Raw genomic sequence first — 22,992 nt, 5'->3', positions numbered from 1 at the left:
CATTCTTCCCCATCTGAGTAGTCCCCACTTGTATTCTTCCAATTGCTCAGGCTCAAAACCTTGGAATCATTCAGATTCTCTTTTGTTTCATGCCCTGCATGTAATCTAAGCAGTGTATCTTCTAAGCAGTTCCTTCAGAATCTGTTCTCATTCTGACCACTTAACATTGCTTCTCCCTTGGTTTTGATTGCTTCAGTGGCCTAGTCTCCTACCCTTGACTCAGATAAAATAGTATATTCTCATAGCTCACAAGATTCTATATAATCCATTTCCACCTTGCTCATTTCACTTCAGCCACACTGCTGCACCACAGTATTCTGAAACATGCCAAATGCATTCTTATCTCAGGGCCTTTGCAGTCCTTTCTTCTGTCTTTAATGTTCTTCCCCTATATGTGAGTAGATTGCAGAACTCATTGAAGAGGAAATTCCCATATGTGTCTCCATGTATTGTATTATGTATCTGTGTATTAACAGATAAAGGTCTGAAAGAAGAAATAAAATCTTAACAGTGGTGTTTGTATTTCCTGAATTTTTGCAATGAGCAAGAATTATTTATGCAATCAGGAGAAAGAGCACTTAGTTTTATAGAAAGACGAAAATGACCTCCCTTCCTCAGCTTCTTCCTCTACCCTCCTTCCTAGGTAATGTTCTGTTTCTTGATATGGATGCTAGTTACGGGGTGTGTCCACTTTGGAAATTTATCATTATATACTGATGACTTGTGAATTTTTCTGTTATATATTTATATTTCAATAAAAAGAACAAAAAGGAAAAAGACCAACCCACCAAAATAGAAAGCAGTACTGTTAGTATATTTATTTTGTGTAATTATTTAAATATTCTAGCTAATTTGCGCCAAGTTTTCAGATACACTGTAAGATTTCCTGTTTATTTAAAGCCTTAATCAAAATCTCATTGACTATAAGACTATTAATGAATTTTAGCTAAGTAGAACATAAACAATATTATTAGACTAAAATTAATGAAGTAGGATAGGTATAGGTTTTTATAGTTCTTCAGAGAACATGTATTAATAGGTTTAGTGTTTTATAAATAATTTCTTCCCAAAGCTAGCCAGGTACTCTAAAATGTAGAAGTATTATATATTTCTTCATATGTCATAAGATATTTTACACTTTTCATGAGTCTAAGGTAGGCAAGTTACTGACCAGAATTCAATAGTTTTAATGCTATTTTCTAATAATCTCTCATGTTTAAAAATTTTAAAGATTCATTTAACTGTATGGCACTGAAATTTAATTACATCTCTACTCTCATATGTGGGGACTCCTGTTGTATAGCAGGTTAAGCTGCTCCAGGTTAAAAATACTTTTTCTACTCACATAATTGATTTAGAAATAAGGAAAATATATGGCTTTACTATGAAAACAAGATATTTTTACTAATACAGACATTCCTTCAAGAAGGCACTTTCCTTTGTGTCCATTTATTCTGTTTAATTTTAGTGAACTATTCAAACTGTAAGTTATATTCAATTTAATATAAATTATCCTAAAATTGGTTATGTTACAATTAAAAATAAAATTTTCTATCTGTAGCATCTGTGACTAATACTTCTTCTGAGTCCATCATATCATCAGAAAAATACATTGAATTTATAATGTGTAAAAAGTTAAACTTCATCCTGTATAATATAAATTATACTGGAATGTTACATGATTAAATTTTTCTACCTTGTGAGATCTTTGTTTTCCCAAGTAATTATCTGTCAGAATTATAATTACCATTTTGTTTGTAAAAAAACACATCGGTCTTATCTTTTTTGTTCTTTATATATGTCCTACATATTTGTTCACCTATTCTTGCTATTATATCAGTATTTTAAATTTAGGATTTTTATGCTGGTGAGCACTTAGCTCTATGTGGTATATTTTAAAATATGTATTATATTTATATATCTTTCCTCCTTAAATCTAGATACAATTGAAAAAGAAATAAGAAAAATCTTCAATATTCCAGATGAAAAGGAGACCAGATTGTGGAACAAATACATGAGTAATACATTTGAACCACTGAATAAACCAGACAGCACCATTCAGGATGCTGGTTTATACCAAGGACAGGTATTGTTTAGCAGTACTGTTTATTTTAAGCATACTATACATGAAGCTTTTTGGAGTCACAAACTTTATGAATATCTTGACAATCTATAGTGGGTTCTACTCTCTCTGGCTTCCTCTTTCTAACTCATCTCTTCCCTGTCCTGCTGTTCATTGGCAATAGCTTTTGCTTCCCTCCTTGAGCTTGAGAATAACCTACTTTTTAAAAAGAAATGATTTTCCATCGAAAAACAGCTAAAAATATAGGTCAGCAAACTTTCTGTAAAGAATCAAATAGTAAATATTTTTGGCTGAGTAGGCCATATGGTCTCTATCACAACTACAACTTTGCCTTTGTAGTAACAAAGTAGTCATGGACTATATGTAAACAACAAGCTTCATTTACAAAAGCAGTCAGTGAGCTAAGTGAACTGTAGTTTGCCAACCTCTGCTAAGGTATCAACCCCCAATTTGGTCCTTCTTTATGATACAATCCAAAGAAATGAATGTGTTGAAAAATGAAGATGTTTAGACACAGTCAACAAGTCCTACTGCTTCTACCCTCTAAATATTTCTTGAATTAATCTCTCTATTCCATTCTCAGCCCTATCAGTAGTGTCTTAACAGATCCCTCTGCATCCAATCTTTTGCATATCCACTCTCAGTCTTTCATATTTCTGTTAGAATACTCTTTCTGAAATGTAAAACCTCAGTGTTTCCCTTTTATAAACCTTTCCTGGTTCCTTAACAATTAAATAAAGTCCAGGCAACTTAACACGGCATGCAAGTCAAGGTTTGACCTTTTTGCTAGTCTTCCAGCATCTTACATTATCCTTGCCTTGTGATTTGTACTCTGACAAGTACCAAACCGAACTGCTTGTAGTTCTCTAAGCATACTATCCTATTCCAAACTCCTGTGTTTTCATTTGTGTTATTCCATCTGCCTGTTATACCCTTCTTCCCAATGCCTGCATCCATCCAGCAAAAAGTCCTTTTAAACATCAAAATAGTCAAATTAACCATTCCATTTTGTCATGTAGTCTAACCAGATCAAATCTTTCATCCTTCAGATTCCAATTCAAATGTCACGTCATCTCTTCAGCCTTTCCTGGTCTATTTTTCTCAGTATCTATTTCAGGTATAGGAGTTTTCTACTTTGGAGAAAAAATTATTCCCTTAACTTTATAATGATTTATGTATAGGTCTTTTGTGTCATTTGTTATGTACTTTATTTATATGTTGAGCTTCCCAGCTAGACTATGAGTTCCTTGTTTTAGTTGGACTTTGTGTCTATTTATTTTTGTTTTTATTTTTAGTACCTAACACAGAGCCTGGTGCTCTGATATATGGAGGGTTTTATTTTGTTCTGTTTTATTAAAAATAACTATTGACATTGGTATTTTGATCCAAGTTAAAAAATTCAGAACAGAAGAAATTAATTTTTAGTAAAAGTCTACTGTATGTCATGTATTGGGCTATAAAAACATTAATTTTCAGACTTATTTTAGCTATAGTCTTAAGGGAAATCTTACAAAAACTAACATGTATTATAATTAAAAGCAGAGTTAACCTGACTGAAGGTGGTATAAGGAATTTGGAACTCTGTTGGTTAGTCAACACTCCCCTCCTTGGCCAATTTCCTCTTTGACTCCTGAGTTACCATCCATAAGTCTTGAACTCCAAGAGTTCAATTTGAAACACATGGAATCATTTCTTTAAATGTTTTCCAGGATTGAGCCCATGTAATGGCTGTTATCCATCCATCACGTACACTAGAAAACTGAGACTTAGACAATTTAAATAATTTGATGTTCCTGATAGGAATGCACTTATCAGCTTGCAGCTGCTGATAAATTATTTTAACAAGTTTAAATATCCTTAAGAACAATTTATCTTTTGAAATAATGATGTTTCAAACAACATGCTTTAAATTTTCCAGATTTTGTAAACAGTTATTTTCTGACTGATGATAAGTGAACTCACATTGTCCTGGACTTTTTAAAATTTTTACCGAAATTGAAAGTAAACTGAAACATCAGAAAGTGAAACAAAGATACATAATTGAAGAGTTTGCCTCCCAAAATGGGCGATTCTTATCTCTCTCCCTTAAAAGAGTGTGCGTGTGTGTGCACGTGTGCATGCACACATTCAGCTTAATTCAATTTTGAAATATTTCTGAAATAGTTTTCTTCTTGAAAGTTTTAACCATGAGCAAAACTTTATTCAGAAAATAATATATTTGAATAAAGGAGTGAACATTAACATTTCTGATGGCCTTCAAAATTAATATCTGATTGTAAAACATGAAATTTTAACTACACACACTATTAGGAATTAAAATATTATGGTTCACCTTTAAATATTTGATTCTTCAGTTGTAGGGCCTTCCATTGGAAAGCAAACCATAAACAATGATAACTAAATGCAAAATTTTGGAATTTTTATAACTGAAGTCTTTCATTTTATAACTAAGTCTTCCAAATGACTGAAATTTACATATATATGTGTGTGTGTGCATATGTGTATGTGTATATATGTGTGTGTGTGTGTGTATACATATAAAACAAAACATATATATATTCAAATTTGTAATGCCAAGACATGTTTTCTCTCTATGTGTAGTTCATATATAGATGTCTGTAGAGTTATAAGTTGCAGTAAAGAAAAACTTCAGGAGTTAAAAATTACTAAATTCAGTTTTATAAATCTGTGAAAATATATGAATATATGATTATATCGGAATGATATCAGAAAATTGAGGAGAGTGATAAATTGTACATGATAGGAAGGGAGAAAAGTATGATCACGGAGAGATCAGGATAGTAGGTAGAGTGCTCTTATTCTTTATATACTACACATGTACTTCATACACGTTCCTTGAATGTAGGAAGTATTAACACTTAAAGATAACTTTTATATTTTAATTAGAATACTCTCAACAACCTGGTTCCATTAATTTTTTTTTTTATTGATGCTTTATTGTTTGTTGTATGTGCTCTGAAACAGGCTTACATTTTATATTATTAGGATCCAAATGCCAGCTTACAAATGGCCTGAAACATACAGTCCACAAAAGTATTTTACTGAGAGTATGTAGAGTAGGTTACAAAATTGCAATTTCAAGAAAAAGGGTTGAAGGTGATTATGTAGGATGTATTCACAATTTGTAATGCTTGAGTTTACTTGAAGACATGTTTTCTATGTTATAGTTCTCCCATGGAAATTTGGTTATTAACGTATTGATATATCACATATTTCTTTTGCTAATTTAGTTATTTTTGCTTAGTTTTTCTTCTTTGCACAGATTTACCCATAGCAAAAACTGGAAGAAAGCCTTTTTAGACTGGCAGATAAGGGGGAGGATTCTGACATGTTTCAGAATAAAGCATAGTTCCCTTGCCCTGTACTTTACATTTATTAGAATTGATTTCTGTCTGCCTTTACCATGCTGCAATAAAGAACTTGAGTCTGAATCTCACAAATGTGACTCTATCATTTATACATTAAAAGATTCTATAATTTACATAGTGATAACGTAAATAAAGACAAATTTTAAAGCCCCAAATAAATTACGTGTGATCTGTAATTTAGAATTATCTGTGGGGCTATTATCCAGGATTTGCATAATGATAGCTAAGTTTATATATCAGTATGTTTAACAACTTTGACCTTTTATTGAGCATCTGGGTTTTTTTTGCATGGTACTTACTATGTCACAACCTATAAATAGAAAAGAAATAGAAAATATACTCCCTAAACTCAAGGAATTTATATTCTATTTATATTGCCCAGCTTTGGAATCAAAATTCAAATACCTCTTCACCTTATCTACTATGTCCTTTAATCCCAGAGTTACTGTAGTTTCTTAGTGTATTCACCTAATCTTCTAAAGCTATCTTAACTTCAGAGTTAAGGAAAAACACTCTTTTATTGTGTCATATTTACAGGTGTTAGTGATAGAACAGAAAAATGAAGATGGAACATGGCCCAGGGGTCCTTCTGCTCCTAAGTAAGTGCTCCCACTTTTTATGGCTGATTGCATGATCTTAAAGCCTTTGATTTCAGATAACAAAATCCAGAATGATAGAAGATACCTAATTGTACATTGCAAGTATATATTCCTACTTTATATTTAAATATTTTATTCCATTATAGACGTTTTCTAAGTTTGCATTTAAATTAATATGCTATAATTAAAAAGCCTTCCAGTTCGGATCTCTTTTAGAATAAGGTACAATATACATATGTTATAAATATTGTTAAATTGTCTAATACATCAAATCACTATTAAACATTTTGTTTACTATTTTTCAAGCTTTTTGTGATTTCTTTTAAAAGTATCTGTTAAAGAACACTATCAAAAGGAGTCTGACATAAAGTTAATATTTTTATTTATTCAAATGTTTTAGAATATAAAAGCACAAGTAGAGATAGAGGAGTATAAGAATTGCTTTTGATGGTCAATGAAGGAAGGATGAAAGAATTAGAAATCGTTTTAACATTTGTTTGAACATGGTAAGAACCCTTAATTTGAGATCTACCCTCTTAACAAATTTTTTAAGTGCACAGTACAGTATTGTTAACTGTAGGCACATTGTTGTGTAGTAAATCTCTAGAATTTCTTAATCTTGTATAACTGAAACTTTATTTCTATTGCACAGTAATTTCCCATTTCTCCCTTCCCCCAGCCCCTGGCAACCATCCTTGTACTCTCTGTTTCTATGAGTATTTGACCAAGTTTAGATACCGCATGTAAGTGGAATCATGCAGTTTTTGTCTTTCTGGAATTGGCTTATTTTACTTAACAGAATGTCCCCCAGGTTCATCCAAGTTATCATATATGGCAGGATTTCCTTACTTAACACAGTCTTCCTTAAAAAAGTCTGGATAATATTTCATTGCAGTATATGCCACATTTTCTTTATCCATTCATCCATCTATAGACATTCAGGTTGTTTTCCTGTCTTAGGAATTGTACTGCAGTGAACAGGGGAATGGAGATATCTCTTTGAGATGATTTCGTTTCTTTTGGATATATACCCAGAAGTGAGATTTCTGGATCAGATTGTACTTCTATTTTTAATTTTTTGAGGAACCTTTGTACTGTTTTCCATTGCAGCTGTATCATTATACGTTTCTACCAACACTATACTAGTGTTTCAATTTCTGTACATCCTGTGAGCACTTGTTATCATTTGTTCTTTTGATAGTAACCATCCTAATAGGTATGAGGTAATATCTCATTGTGGTTTTGATTTGCATTTCCCCAACAATTACTGATGTTGCACATCTGTACTTATTGACTATTTGTATGCCTTCTTTTTGAGAAATGTTTATGCAAGTCCTAGGCCCACTTTTTAATCTGGTTATTTGTTTTTTTGCCATGGAATTGTAGGAATTCCTTGTATATCTTGGATATTATCCCCTTATCAAATATGTGGTTTAAAGATTTAAAAATAAGACGTGAATCTATAAAACTCCTAGAAGATACCTTAGGGGGAAAGCATCATGACATCTGTCCAGGCAGTGATTTCTTGAATATGACACCAAAGCATAAGCAACAAACACAATAGAGAAATGGGACTACATCAAACTAAAAAGTTTATGCACAGTAAGGGAAACAATAAACAGAGTGAAAACACAACAAACCGATTTGGAGAAAATATTTGTAAAGGTTTTAGAATGATCAGTTTTATACTACATTATCGAAAACACTTAGTGCCAGTTGTATTTCAATTTTAGACTTTTCAAACCTTTGAGAAATAATATGGTGCCTATTATTTTAGTATATCTGTAGAATCCAAGGGGACTCTCTTAACCAAATACATTAATCTTAGCAAATATTCACACTAAGTAGGATAAAGGACTATAAATAGTTTAATATCAGTTTAGGTTAGGTTTCCCTCAAGTGAATTGTGAAATATTTTAAACATTTTCAGAGCTTTTGAAATTTCAGAATTTTCATAAGGGATTATAAACTTATAGTTTGAAATACTTAAAATAATGATTCTTAAATAAATTAAAAGTAATTTATTAAATGTTAACCTCGCAAATAAAAGAGAAAAATGATCTGGTACTTAATTTTTATCTTTAAAACTAAAATGCATCTTTAATGAGTGGCTCTCTGTCCTTTTTATCTTGTGAAGTTTTTTTATTTAAATTTTTTATGAGACCACTTAAGTATATTAATTAGATTTTATTATTACTCCCACTTAGTAGGGTGTAATATAAGGGTAGAACTTAGAATAAGAAGATATTGAAAGCACATGGTAGATAATTGTAAATTTCTTGATTGATGAAGCTTAGAAGTTAGAAATGTTTTCTTTGCGAATATTTACTTTTAGTCTTTAGATCAAGATAAATGTTCTTTTTTCTAGCTTAGTTAGATTGTTATGTATTTGTTAACAGCTTTAAATAATTTTTGAAATTTCAAAGTTGCTTGTGCCTTAAGAAATACCATGAGTTCTAAGGATTTAGAGATCTTTTCTACTTAAAATTATTGATTTTCACTTGAAAGATAAAACTATATATTTTCTTTTCTTCCCTATTTGCTAGCACACGATACCATTTTTATTAAACAGCTGCAGTCCTTCTATAAGAGAAAACACAATTTCTCGTATATAATATCTAACAACATAGACATAAAAAGTGTTGGTGAATGAAAGTACTATACTAGAAATGTGCTTAGTTAAGAGTTCCATTCTTCACTGAATTACCCAGTATTTTAATACAGAACCCAAATGTTAAAGCATGAAAACATTACACATATATATATAGTATATATACATGATATATATATATATACACACATACATACATAATATATATATATTATAGTGTCTATTACTGTATATTATATAGTATCCATTATATACTATAGCCTATGATCTAGTATCCATTTACTATAAAATATGCCTTATACCATATAACAGAATGTCCTAAATTGCCCAATGATAGTTCATTAGAATGCAAAAAAAAAAAGTGTTTTTTGAAATTAGCATCAGTGTAGGAAAAGACTCTCAGAAAACTAAGAATAAAAGGAAATTCTCCTAACTTAATAAAGTCTGTATACCCAAAGTCTGTAGCAAAAATTATATTGAGAAATTTTGAACACAAACCAAGTAAGATTGAAAGTGAAAGAAAAAATTCACTATTTGCATATGATACAGTCATCTATGTAAAACCCAAAACCCATCAGCAGACTATTAGAACTGAGAAAATTCAGCAAGATTCTTTAAGATTAATTTGTAAAAATTAATGTGTTTTTTATACCCAGAGGTCAGCAATCTTTTTAATAAAGAACTAGATATTTTAGCTTGTGAGCCATATGGTCTCTGACTTAACTATAACTCTGCCAGTAGAGCTTGAAAGCAGCCATAGACATTATATCAACAAACGGTTATGGCTGTATTCCAGTAAAACTTTATTTACAGAAAAATTTGGCAAACTGGAATTAGCTTGTGAGCCATAGGTTCCTGACCCCTGCAAATATCATTAGTATATACTCCATAAGTAACCCAATCAGAAAATAGTATAACAAAAATTAACCTAATTAGGAATGCATAAAACCTTCATGGTAAATAACTAACCTATTAGAAGACAAAGGATTATCATGTACTATGTGCTTTAATCTGATGATGCCTGTTTCTTGAAATCTATCCTGTCACTGACTCCTGTTAAAAATTCTATCCTGAGTTTTGTTTTGTTTTGTTTTGTTTTGTTTTGTTTTTTGAGAAACTTCACAAACTCATTCTAAAATTAACATATCCCAGTAAAGGTCCAGGATTAGCTAAGTCACTTTTGACAAAGAAGAGGAAGGAAGCTCTGAGCTTACTACATAGTGAGAATTGCTACAAAGCCATAATGCTAACAAAAAGATGCTAACAAAAGAAAGGCAAATACACTGGAATAAATTAATGAGCTCAAAAAAAAACGCTCATGTAAATATGAGAACTTGGTAAGTGGCACCACTAGTCAATGAGAAACAGGTTGCTTAAAGCAGGTAGATGCTTAGATTTTATTAGGAAAACTAGCTGTTTGGAGAAAAACAGGATCACCAGCTTACACATTATTTATAAAGACCTACTCCAGAAGGAATACTCAAATATGAAATGTAAAACTTTAAAGCTAATAAGAAATTTCAGGAAATATCTATATTTTAAGAATCAGAGAACATAATGTGAAAATTAGTGGGTTTGCTTACATCAAAATTAAGTATTTCTGTTAAAGGAACCATAAATGAAGTAAAAAGTCAAGTGTCAGTTTTTTTAATATCTAAAACCTACATGAGAATAATACCTTAATGTACAAAGAACTTTTAGAAATGAACAGAAACAAAGCAAAAATCTTTTAAAAAATAACTGAAAGATATGAAGAGTTTAAAGAAGGGGAAGCTCCATTGCTGACAGGCAGATGAAGAGATATACAAACTCACTTGTAATCAGAAAGCTTGACGCACGAGGTACAACCTAACAGCCACCAAAATGACAAAAATGTAAAAGATAGCTAATACAGAGTTTTGAAGTGTTGTAGGAGAAGCGTTATGAACCAGTGGTGGGAGTGTTCACTAGAACTGCCATTCTATAAACCAGTCGGTGTCACCGAAATCAGGAATTGTTTAATCCCTCTGACCCAGCACTCAGGGGAATTTTTATGCAGGTCCCTGAAGATACAAGCTTTGTAGCTGCATTGTTGCTGGTAGTGGGGATTTGGAGGCAGCCTAGCTAAAACGAGTGATGGTATGCTGTGGAATACGAGAGCGGCAGGTAGAAGTACACAATGACAAGATCTTTAAAACTGGGTAAGGTTTAAAATAAATATACAGTTGAGAGAAAAGAAAAAACAAAATGAGATTTTAATTAAGTACCATTTACATAAATTTAAAACAAAGCAGAACATACTACATAAAATTATAATATTTAAGAGCATAGAGAAAGCACCTAGTATAGAGGAAAATAGGAGTACAGATGTATAAGTAAAGTAAGGATGCACATTGTTTTTTCTGGGCAAATGCCAGCTTTAAAAAGTGGAATTCTTTGTGTTCATTGAAGTCACATTATAAGCACATATAACTTAAACATATTCAGCTCCAGCAGAGAGCCTATAATCCTAGGCCCTCAAGAGAAATTTCAGCATATTAATGTGTAGAACATTCTATTGCCATTATATCTGTCAGGAGACAACTCCTAGTCCTCAAGATGGTGTGAAGATGCTAGTTCTAATAAACATCACTAACCTGGATTTTTCTGGTGCTCATATTGCTTACCACATAACCGGTTCCTACATAGAGCATCAAAAGTCGAGGGGAAAACATTAAAGTTGTAATAGGGTGATAGAAGGAAGAATCATCTGTTAAATTTGTTAAAATATGGTTTCCTAGGCCCCATCCCCAGAATTTCTGATTTGGTAGAGCTGGGTGGAGCTCCTGAATTTAACATTTCTAATTAGCTCACAGGTGATTCTAATGCTGTTTGTCTAAGGATCACACTTTGAGATATTCTGTAGGTAATGTTTCTTAATATTTACTGTGTGGGACACCATAGGTGGCAGCTTCCAAGGTCTTCACCCCAGATAAGCAGAAGATAAATCTTTATGGTGGACCCAGGAATCTTCATTTTAGGTGCTGCTTATGAACAAGAAATGGCATATGTTTGTTGAGAGAAAGCATGTTAGTATCTAATTGTCTGACTTTACTACACCACTGAAAACAGGAACTAAAGTGCTCTGAATGTCCTAAAATTGTCCTGAGCCCATTTTTATCATAATTGAGCCTGTATATCCTCAGCTGAAGCTAAATTTTTATGCTACTTGATTGAGAAGAAATGCTAAATATTAAGAAATGTTAAGGGTAAAATATAATTTTGTTTAAAATATGTAGTCCTGCAGTTATAAAAATGCATATACCCTAAAATAACCCAAAATCCGTGTTAGAAATCTAAACCTACCTAAAAAATACTCAAGAGTTTTCCATCTGGATTTTTCTGCTAGATACCAGCATGTGATTTGAAATTTTCAACTTCATATTTATGTTATTTTTTAAAAACTAAGTGCTTAGTTTCTTCAGAACTTGCACTTCTCATCTAGATTTGCTGATTTCTTACAACCTCTAAAAACACAATCTTTTCTAATAATACCTTAGAGAAGTTTTAACCCACAGTTTTCTGTTCTGTTAAATTTGACCATTTATTTTCTAAAGATGTTGGCATCAGGTACATAGTGTAATTATTCAGGTGGAGATATATAGTTAAATCTTGTATTTCTAAAAAATTATTTTACAGTAGATAAATTGTAAAAGTATAGAAGTTCCTAAAAAGAAGAGAAACCTGACCAACAGATGATCCCTTACTTTCCAGTTTGTTTAAACATAATACTTTTTTCCTTAGCCATAGCTTCTGAAGTACAACTTTATTAAATTTTGAATTCATTCAAAAATTATGCAAATTTTTTCTCTATGGTTTTATTTAGGTATAGTTATTTCAAAGAATGGTTTTGAGATTATTAATATTATAGAAATGAAAAGATCCAAATTTTACGGTTTTACTGAAATAAAATTCTTGTGAGAGCAGCCCAAGAAACTGATTTAATTCAGGTATTTTCAGTAATTGCTCACAAATATTGATAAAAGGCATGTTGATTAAGTATCGGGTGAATAAAAGTTAAGTGTTATTGATGATTGTGAAAGGCAGTTTTCATGGGCTAAGAAAACATCCAGAGAAAGAATCCAAAATCAACTAGATAATGCATGAAAGGCCAAAAATACTCAAATGGAAAACTAAGTTAGTTCTCACTCATACATTGTCTTTCGGCCATCTGTGTTGTTCTAATTAACAAATTCCAAATTGGTGACCAAAACACTAAGTATAAACTTAATCTGGTGCCATATTAATTTTTTTTTTTTTACAGCACTCTGTCCCTGAGTGCTCTGCTTGGCGAGAGGGAGCATTTTATAAATAAAACTATTGCATACTACTTTTTGCCCAAGATAAATAATAAAAACACCTAGGTGACTCTGCAGTATTGTTTTTGTACACTATCGTTTTCAAATCTGTATTCGCTTAAATACATTCAAAAAATGCATAATTCTTTAGAACTTTTTAGAGAGTGATTAAGCCCAATTTGCTTAATAATAGAACATTAACTGTATAAATGGATTCAGAAATGGTGCATAGACCTATTTGACTGAAAATTATTAAAATAAATATTAGGAAACTCCTACCACGTAAAGTATTGGTTTCATTTTAACAAATTGTACTGAGACTTTTTAAGTATTTGTACATGATAGGTTCTGCTTATTTGAAACAGATTTGGTTATTACAGTTCTGTTTGGGTACTAAACAAGCTATACTTATTAGCATTCACAGAAAATGCACCCTCAAAGTTTCTATGAAAGTATACAAACTTGTTACCAATCTTAACCTTGTTCAAACACAAAGTAGGGGGTTGAATGATTTGAGTTTGTGGGAGTTGAGAGAATGGCTCATAAGCCAGCTTTCAATTCCTTGTCCATTCATTTATATTCACATATTTTAAATTAATAATGTGTCTTCTATTTAAAATGTAAGCTCTGAGCCATAAATCTAGGGTAGTATTCCAAAATCTGCAGTTTGTTGTCATTTTTTAAGACGTTTTGAATTTTGTAAGTTTTCTTACATGCTTTATATCATTTTATTTTGTTCCTATTTTGTTCTCCTTCAGTAAGAGACATACAGTGACTTTTTCTAAGACTCTAAGTTGAGATATGGAACAGCCAAACAAAACTGCCTAGTATGCAGTTAAAGATCAGGAACCAAAGCTTGGAGAGTAATAACTGCAGGTGCAGAGTTCTATTCCTGGAAGTGAGAAATATAAGCATATATGAATTATCTAATAAAAAATGTAAAGAACTAAATACTGAATTTTAAAGGATGTCCCTAAGAAATGATATAAAACAAAAAGATCAAATAGAGTAATCCTGAACATTTAGGAAAACTGGGAACATATTATATCGAAGAGAACAAGGGGAAACACTTTCAGAAGATAGCGAATGGTCAGCATTGCTAAGTGATGCAGAGACTGGGGAGAGGGATGGGGAACAAAAGAGATTCTGTGTATTTGACAAGTGGAAACAGTATGTTGGGAATGAGAAATAGATGATAGGGAAAGAGGAATTGAATAGTCAGAAAATGGAACAGCTGGTATAGATCAAATCACTCACCATGAAATGTACTGACAGAAGAAAGATAACTAAGAGGGTAAATTGGTTGGAAAGGCAGGATTCCAAGAGAAACTATATATAAATCTTTTTGTTATTTGAATATATACATCTTTCTTAGGTATTTGTCACCTAAAGATAGGCGTCATAATGATGTTAGAATGAAGTTCCTGTGTGCTGCTGGTTATCAATAAGCAGCTTTTTTCTGGTTATTTTAGATGTCCAAATTCTAAATTCTTTTTGGAAATGCTTGTGCCTACACATAAATACACTCCTCATAACTGTACTTTGAGGTTTCTCATTTTAATAAAACACCCATTAAGACCTTGAGTGTATATAAAATTTTTTTTTTTCAGCGTTTATTTATTTTTGGGACAGAGAAAGACAGAGCATGAACGGGGGAGGGGCAGAGAGAGAGGGAGACACAGAATCGGAAACAGGCTCCAGGCTCTGAGCCATCAGCCCAGAGCCTGACGCGGGGCTCGAACTCACAGACCGCGAGATCGTGACCTGGCTGAAGTCGGACACTTAACCGACTGCGCCACCCAGGCGCCCCTTGAGTGTATATATATACACTCCTTTGACATGCTGAAAATGCACATGGACTAAATAAATATTTCTTTCCTCTAAACATTGTACCAGCTTCCTGTTCTGGAAAAATAATATATAACCTAGTACCAATACCATGTCTCCCAAGTTTTGCCAAACAGCATGGTCACAGTCAAGTTTATGTTAACTAGTGTCCAGATATTTATTTATTTAAATTTTTAAAAGTTTTATTTATTTATTTTGAGAGAGAGACAGCATGAGTAAGGGAGGGGTAGATAGAGGGAGAGAATCCCCTCCATGCTGCCAGGGCAGAGCTTGGCATGAGGCTCGAACTCAGGAACCCCGAGATCATGACCTGAACAGAAATTTAAGAGTCCATCGTTCACCCAGCTGAGCTACCTGGGCGCCCCCTAGTGTCCAGTTATTTAAAAGCCATTAATTGAAGTTAGAAAATTTAGTATATTTCATGCATAAATGAATAAGTTTACAGTTCTCGTATAGATGCTTAATATTCACAGGTACTCACAAATAATTATTGGATGTATTCTTTTTTGTCCCCTGGTTTGTTCCAAAAAAGATTTGAGCAATTTATGGTAACATGTATAAGTCAATGTTAACTATTTGAATGGATACAGAAATCAGTCAAATGTAAACTAAACTTAGTCACAGTAAGGTGAAGCCAGAGGAGAAGTTAGCTGGCGGGAGCAAGTAAGGGCTTTTGAAGTTATCAAAATTGATCTGCAAATATATGGACTTGATTTGGGTCCCGATTCAAACTAACCAACTGGGGAGAAAAAAGTGAACATGAACTGACTGTTAAATTGGGACTGGCACTGGTATCGTATCTCTTGTGGGTTAGGGATCTATACTATAAATTTTTGTTTGTTTTAAGTTTGTACTTAAATTACAGTTATCATATAGTGTAATATTAGCTTCAGGAGTAGAATTTAGAGATTGATCACTTACATAGAACACCCAGTGTTCATCTCAACAAGTGCCCTCCTTGATATCCATCACTGCCCACCTCTCCTCCAGCAACCCTCGGTTTGTTCTCTATAGTTCTGTGTAGTTAAGAGTTTGTTTTATGGTTTGCCTCTCTTTTTTTCCCCTTATGTTCATCTGTTTTGTTTCTTAAATTCCACATATGAGTGAAATCATATAGTATTTGTCTTTCTGTGACTTTCTTTGTTTCGCATAAAACACTCTGGCTCCATCCATGTTGTTAGAAATGGCACGCTTTCATTCTTCTTTATTGCTGGGTAATATTCCATTATATATATACAGGTGAAATTATAAATGTCTGGAATTTGCTTTAAAATAGTCCAGCAAAAACATGGGGAAAGGAGGCTGAGAGGATACAGATAAAAGTGGCAGAATGTTAATTTTTGAAGCTGAGATCTGATACTGGGCACATGAGGACTTGCATATATTTGGAAGTTTCTATAATAAGTTGAAAAAAATGGGTTGCAGTTTTGGTACTGGGATTCATAATGACTAAAGGAAAGTAACTGTAATTTTATTTTTAAGTGGAATGTTTTATGTTGTAAGTACCATTGGTAGTCAAAATAAGGAACAAAAATAAAGTTATGAGAACCAATTTATACATAAATTCCCTTAAACTTTCTTCCATTTACCTTTAAATATCTAATACCCTGCCTGTCATAGGAGAGGCACACAGCAAATGCTTGTTGAACTGAATTAATCTGTATCTTGCAACAGTAAAAGTGTTTAATTTTTAGAGAGATTGAAACTTTTCTTTTTCTCCAAGAACTTATCTTTAGAAATGGGGAGGGGTGCCTGGGTGGCTCAGTTGGGTTAAGCAGCCGACTTCAGCTCAGGTCATGATCTCATGAATCATGAGTTTGAGCCCCACGTTGGGCTCTCTGCTGACAGCTTGGAGCCTGGAGCCTGCTTCGGATTCTGTGTCTGCCTCTCTCTCTGCCCCTCCCCTCTTTTTGATGCTCTATCCCTCAAAAATAAATAAACACTAAAAAAGAAATTAAAAGAAATGGGGAAAGTTTAAAATCGGTCTTGTTTTTCTTAATAAGATAATTTTTGTTTTACAATGTTAGATTTTACAACATGGGGTTCTTTTATGTCAGATTTGAAAATAACTATAAAATCTTTCATTGTTTTGCCATGTCAGCGTTCAAACTTAACATCTCCATATTTTGGTTTCTCAAAATGGTTTTTTAAATTACATGGTTTTCATGTAATTTAATTATTAAGTTAATTTATCAAGAATATTCAGGTAATTTATCGAGTTGTATTTTTCTGTTTAAGGAAGAAGTTCAACTTAGCCTTGAATTGCATGCTTTTAGTTGAAACTCCAGTTTGAAGTAGGGCAGTTCAGATACTATGTTTGTCAGGCATAAAGTTTGAATTTCTGTCTTCGTGAAATAATTTCAGTTAAATTGATGTTTTACTGTTTTCTGTCTTGTTTAAGACTTGGATCCCTATTTTATATTATACCTAGCCCAAATTAGCCAAAGTTAGTTTAACACTAGGTTACTGGCTTAGTATCTAATCTATGAGTGATATTCTAAGTGCTTTTTTTTCTCTCTGTTCTCCTTAAAAATCCACTAGAGCAGGGTTGCTGAGCAACGGTGTAATTTCTAAATTACTTCAAACAAATAGGTCTCAAGAGCTCTGGTTATAATCCACAGACTGGCTAGTCAACCCCTAAATTAACTCCACAAATGTTAGCTAGATTGGGCTATGTATAATTTATGTCAGAAGCTGGAATCAGAATAAATAAGCGATCTGTTAACATTTATCAGTAATGTCTATAATGGCATTTTAAAAGTCTTGATATACTTTAGCTTTACCTGTGGACCACATCTATCCTTCTCTTTCTTCTGATCATTATGCTTTTTAAGAGCAATCTCTCTACCAATGCTATTTATCCCAAATAGAGCATATCCCAATGCTTCCTAGACCTTGCTTTTTCTTTCACTGTCTCCTCCCTTCTACATATGTATAAATGTCTACCATACTACCACACATATAGTAGACACTCAGTTAACAGTAATTCATTCTTATTTTTTTTTAATTTATTTGTTTAAATTCAATCTAGTTAGGGGTTCCTAGGTGGCTCAGTCAGTTAAGCATCCAACTTCAGCTCAGGTCACAATCTCACAGTTGGGGAGTTCGAGATTCACATCAGGTTCTGTGCTGATAGCTAAGAGCCTGGAGCCTACTTCAGATTCTGTGTCTCCCTTTTTCTCTGCCCCTCCCCTACTCATACTCCCTCTCTCAAAAATAAACAAACATTAAAAAAATTTTTTTTAATTCAAGTTAACATACAGTGTAGTATTGGTTTTAGGAGTAGACGTACTCATCACCAACAAGTGCCTTTCTTAATGCCCATCACCTATTTAGCCCATCCCCCCCACAAACACCCCTCTAGCAAACCTCAGTTCTCTGTATTTAAGAGTCTCTTATGGTTCACCTCCCTGTTTTTATCTTATACTCCCTTCCTTATAAGTTCGTCTGTTTTGTTTCTTAAAGTCCACATATGAGTGAAATCATATGATATTTCTTTCTCTCACTGACTTATTTCACTTAGCATAATAGACTATTGCCATCACATTGTTGCAAATAACGATTTCATTCTTTTTGATCACCAGGTAGTATTCCATTATACACACACACACACACACACACACACACACGTCTTCTTTATCCATTCGTCAGTCGATGGACATTTGGGCTCTTTCCATAATTTGGCTGTGGTTGAGAGTGCTGCTGTAAACATTAGGGCACATGTGCCCTTTCGAATCAGCATTTTTGTAACCTTTGGATAAATACCTAGTAGTGCAATTGCTGGGTTGTAGGGTAGCTCTCTTTTTAATTTTTTTATTTTTTTTTTTACGTTTATTTATTTTTGAGAGATAGAGTGAGATGAAGTGAGAGTAGGGGTGGGGAAGAGAGAGAGGGAGACACAGAATGCGAAGTAGGCTCCAGGCTCTGAGCTGTCAGTACAGAACCCGATGCAGAGCTCGAACCCACAAACCGTGAGATCATGACCTGAGCCGAAGTCAGATGCTTAACTGACTGAGCCACCCAGGCGCCTCTCTTTTTTTAATTTTTTGAGGACTCTCCATACTGTTTTCCAGAGTGGCTGCACCAGTTGCAGTCCATCAACAGTGCAAAAGGGTTCCCCTTTCTCTGAATCCTCACCAACATCTGTTGTTTCTTGAGTTGTTCATTTTAGCCATTCTGACAAGTATGAGATGGTATCTCATTGTGGTTTTGATTTGTATTTCCCTGATGATGAGTGATGTTGAGCATCTTTTCATGTGTCTGTTAGCCATCTGGATGTCTTCTTTGGGAAAGTGTCTGTTCATGTCTTTTGCCCATTTCTGAACTGGAGTATTTGTTTTGGTGGTGTTGAGTTTGATAAGTTCTTTATGGATTTTATATATTAACCCTTTATCTTATGCATCATTTGCAAATATCTTCCATTCTGTCAGTTACTTTTTAGTTTTGTTGATGGTTTCCTTCGCTGTGCAGAAGTTTTTTTCTTGATGAAGTCCCAATAGTTCAGTTTTGCTTTTATTTCCCTTGCCTCTGCAGACATGTATAGTAAGAAGTAACAGTAATTCATTCTTTTCTTTCTTTTCCAGTGTCATCTTCACCCCAGCCTATAAATATAAATCTATCCTTTCTTTAAAAACAAAAATAAAAACGAAAACCGTAAACTTAATCCAAATACCATTCTTTATTTTTTTTTTTCCTTTGTTGGTCAACTTTAAAAAAATAGTACTTACAGGGTGCCTGGGTGGTTCAGTCAGTTAAAGCATCCAACTTCAGCTCCAGTCACAATCTCGTGGTCTGTGAGTTTGAGCCCCACATTGGGTTCTGTGATGACAGCTCAGAGCCTGGAGCCTGCTTCTGATTCTGTGTCTTCCTCTTTCTCTCTGCCCCTCCCCTGCTCATGCTGTCTCTCTCTCTTTCCTCTCAAAAATAAATAAACGTTAAAAAAAAATTTTTTTTTTAATTTTTTTTTTAACGTTTATTTATTTTTGAGACAGAGAGAGACAGAGCATGAATGGGGGAGGGTCAGAGAGAGAGGGAGACACAGAATCAGAAGCAGGCTCCAGGCTCCGAGCTGTCAGCACAGAGCCCGACACGGGGCTCGAACTCACGGACTGTGAGCTCATGACCTGAGCCGAAGTCGGACGCTTAACCGACTGAGCCACCCAGGCGCCCCTAAAAAAAAACTTTTTTAAAGGTAGTACTTAATTATTCCTTGCCACTCATTTAAGAGTGTAACAAAGTTCTCATTTGACTTTTTCTCATTTTGTTTCATCTTATTTGACCTTTCTGTAATACTTCTTTTTGTTAACTATCTCCTAAAGAAATTCTCCTAATTTGAGTCTATGATTCAAGAGTGTTTTCACTTTCTCTAACCAATTCTCTGGCTGGCTGGTGCTCTTCCTTTCCATAACTGCCATGTTTGCTTGTGTGGGTTGTGTACTGCACAGTTTTTGGGCATTTTCCACATTGTAATCTCTCTGTGAAAGGACCTCCTTGGAATTGTGCAATGTACAGCTTGTCTATATGCAGCAGCTCTGCTCACAACTTCAGTGCATTGATACTTCACAAATTTCCATCAGATGACCCCTCCTTTCATACCATAATAGATTCTCAAAATCAGTGGATAAGACTACGCTAATTCTGTCCCTCAGCTCAAACCCACACAAACATCCCATTCTGTATTTCTAGCCTAGAACTCTCTTCTGAATTCCAGACTTTTTCTAAATGTGGTATAGGTTTCGCCATATAAGATTCACCTACAATCTTTTTTACCCCACCTTCTCCCCTTCCCTCAACCTAATCTATATCCATGTCCTGTATTCCCTACTTCAGGTACCATCTCAGAGCCATCTTGAATTCCTCCTTCAACTTCAATCTTTTCATCTAATTAGTTAGCAGTCTTGCACATTCTACCTCCTAAATCAGATATTTTGATCTTAATACCCCTTTACATTCTTAAAAATTATTAAGGACCCAAAGAACTTCTTTTATATGGGTTAGAAATAAAAAATAAATTTTTAAATATTTATTTAAAAATAGTAATACTAAACTATTGTATCTTTACATAAGTAATATTTTTATGAAAAATAACTTTCAAAACAAAAAAAATTGTACTGAGAAGAGTGGAATTGTTTTACATTTTTGCAAATTTATTTAATATCTGACTGAATAGAGGACAACTAAATTCTATGTGCTTCTGCATTCAGTTTATTGTGATACATTGTTTGGGTTGAAGTACATAGAGAATACTGAGCCTCACACAGATAGGTAGAACAGAGAGAAATATTTCAAATAATTGCTACCACATCTGAACTCAACCAGTGGTAGTTTAATGATCAAAGTTTAATCACAATGTGGAATCTGAAACTGAAATCTTATCAGTGAACTTTTTATACTGTTATTTTAAAAATCTATCATGTGTAGGGGCGCCTGGGTGGCTCAGTCAAGCATCTGAGGCTCAGGTGATGATGTCACAATTCATGAGATCAAGCCCTACATTTGACTCTGTGCTGACATTGTGGAGCCTGTTTAGGATTTTCTCTCTCTCTGTCTCTCTCTCTCTCTCTCTGTCCCCCTCTCCCCCCATCCCTCCCCTGCTTATGATCTCTCTCCCTCTCTCCTCTCTCCTCTCTCTCTAAATAAATACATAAACTTAAGAAATATCTATCATGTGTAACTTGATGTAGTTGGAAAATACTAATTGAGTTATGCAGACAGTCCAAATTAATGACATATTTCATTCTACAATATTTTTAAATCACATTTGTTAAAACGTTACCAATCTTACAAGTAGTGGGAAGCTGTCAAGCCTCATGGTGGCAAAGTCAAGTTTTACAAAATTCTGTTTTTTATATGATCACTTGAATGTTATCACTGGCAACAAATACTTTGTTTTCCTTGAAGTGATAGGCTCCCTTCATTTATTTTTGAGAAGATGTTCTACCATATAGCCTTTTATGTGAAAGAATGTTGCTGTGAAAAGAGTTGCTAATTCTGCTTGAAATTCAAATAATTATGCAAGTCTTTTTCTTCATGACAACCATGTTACTTCAGTATAGAACCTTTGTGCTTTCTGCAAACTTTCCAGTTGGTCGCATAATAGTAAAAAGAAGTGTATTTAAGGGTCAAGATTTAATAAAATCAGTATTTTCTATTTTTTCAACATGGATATTCTTAAGTGAAAATAACCATTTTCTACTGCAAGGGGCAGTGAAGAATACAATGACTATAATTTGGTGCTGCTGCCTTAACTCATGCTAAGGTGTCAGCAGTTTCACCACCATTGTTTTTGTGCTATCATTGCAAATATCCACCCGTGAAAAAGGTCAAATAACACTTAAATAGCACCTTGAAGTTATTACGAAAATAGTTTTGACTTCATAGATGTACAGTCTGAAAGAATTGTGCGACCCTCTAAGGGTCCATTGAGAACCACTTCCTAAACATCCAAGACATGTTGCCCTTGCCCACTCAATAGTCTTAGCCCCATCCTTTATTAATTTTATTAATCACCTCTGGTTTCCTAAATGATCTCTCAGTCTTCTTTCTTTTTCTCATGAATTAACTATCTAAAATACAAATCTGATTGTGTAGGTACACATTCTTCCAAACTTTTAACGTGCCCAGCATAATGAAATAAAATAAATTCCTTCATAGAATATAAAAGTCTTTTATTATCATGCCTACCTTATTAACTTCTGTTCCTGTCACTACCTGCTTCCTGTTCTTTAAGCCAAACTGAATTTATTGATACTTCCCTAAGCACATCATGGTTTCTACAGTCCCATACATTTGCATGTGCTGTTCTTTCTACTGGAGGACTCTCACGTCCAGTTTCTACCTTTCCCTCCAACTCTGCACATCATTTTTAATCACTTCATTTTACTACCCACAAAATTTTATATTTTGTTATAATTTTGAAATTTGTTACAGGACTTGCACTATGTTATAGTTACTTTGCTTATGTGTCTTTTTCTCCCATTAGATTGTGAGCTATTTGAGGTCAAGAACTGTGTCTCTCCTTGTATTCCTAGTATTTACCAAGAGCAAGGCTTATAGTAGTCACTTAATAAATGTTTTGAGTGTTTCAGTGAATTTCATAGAAACTTCTAATATTATCCTTGGATAGAGTTGCTAATGAATAATAAAA

At 33.5% G+C, this 22,992-nt stretch overlaps 1 protein-coding gene across 2 annotated transcripts in view; it reads left to right on the top strand.

Moving 5' to 3' along the window:
* The window catches only part of USP15 (ubiquitin specific peptidase 15), a 119,369-nt gene that overhangs the window by 44,707 nt on the left and 51,670 nt on the right, over window positions 1–22,992 (top strand). For both annotated transcript variants that reach the window (XM_025926765.2, XM_025926764.2), the window contains exons 5-6: window positions 1,941–2,086; window positions 6,010–6,071. In XM_025926765.2, coding sequence (XP_025782550.1) covers window positions 1,941–2,086; window positions 6,010–6,071 — 208 coding nt within the window. The remainder of the gene's footprint in view (window positions 1–1,940; window positions 2,087–6,009; window positions 6,072–22,992) is intronic.

The sequence above is a fragment of the Puma concolor genome, chromosome B4 (genome assembly GCF_028749965.1).
Source record: "Puma concolor isolate L17-30 chromosome B4, mPumCon1.1.hap2, whole genome shotgun sequence".
Taxonomy (NCBI): Eukaryota; Metazoa; Chordata; class Mammalia; order Carnivora; family Felidae; genus Puma; species Puma concolor.
This window is presented reverse-complemented; position numbering and strand designations above follow the sequence as displayed.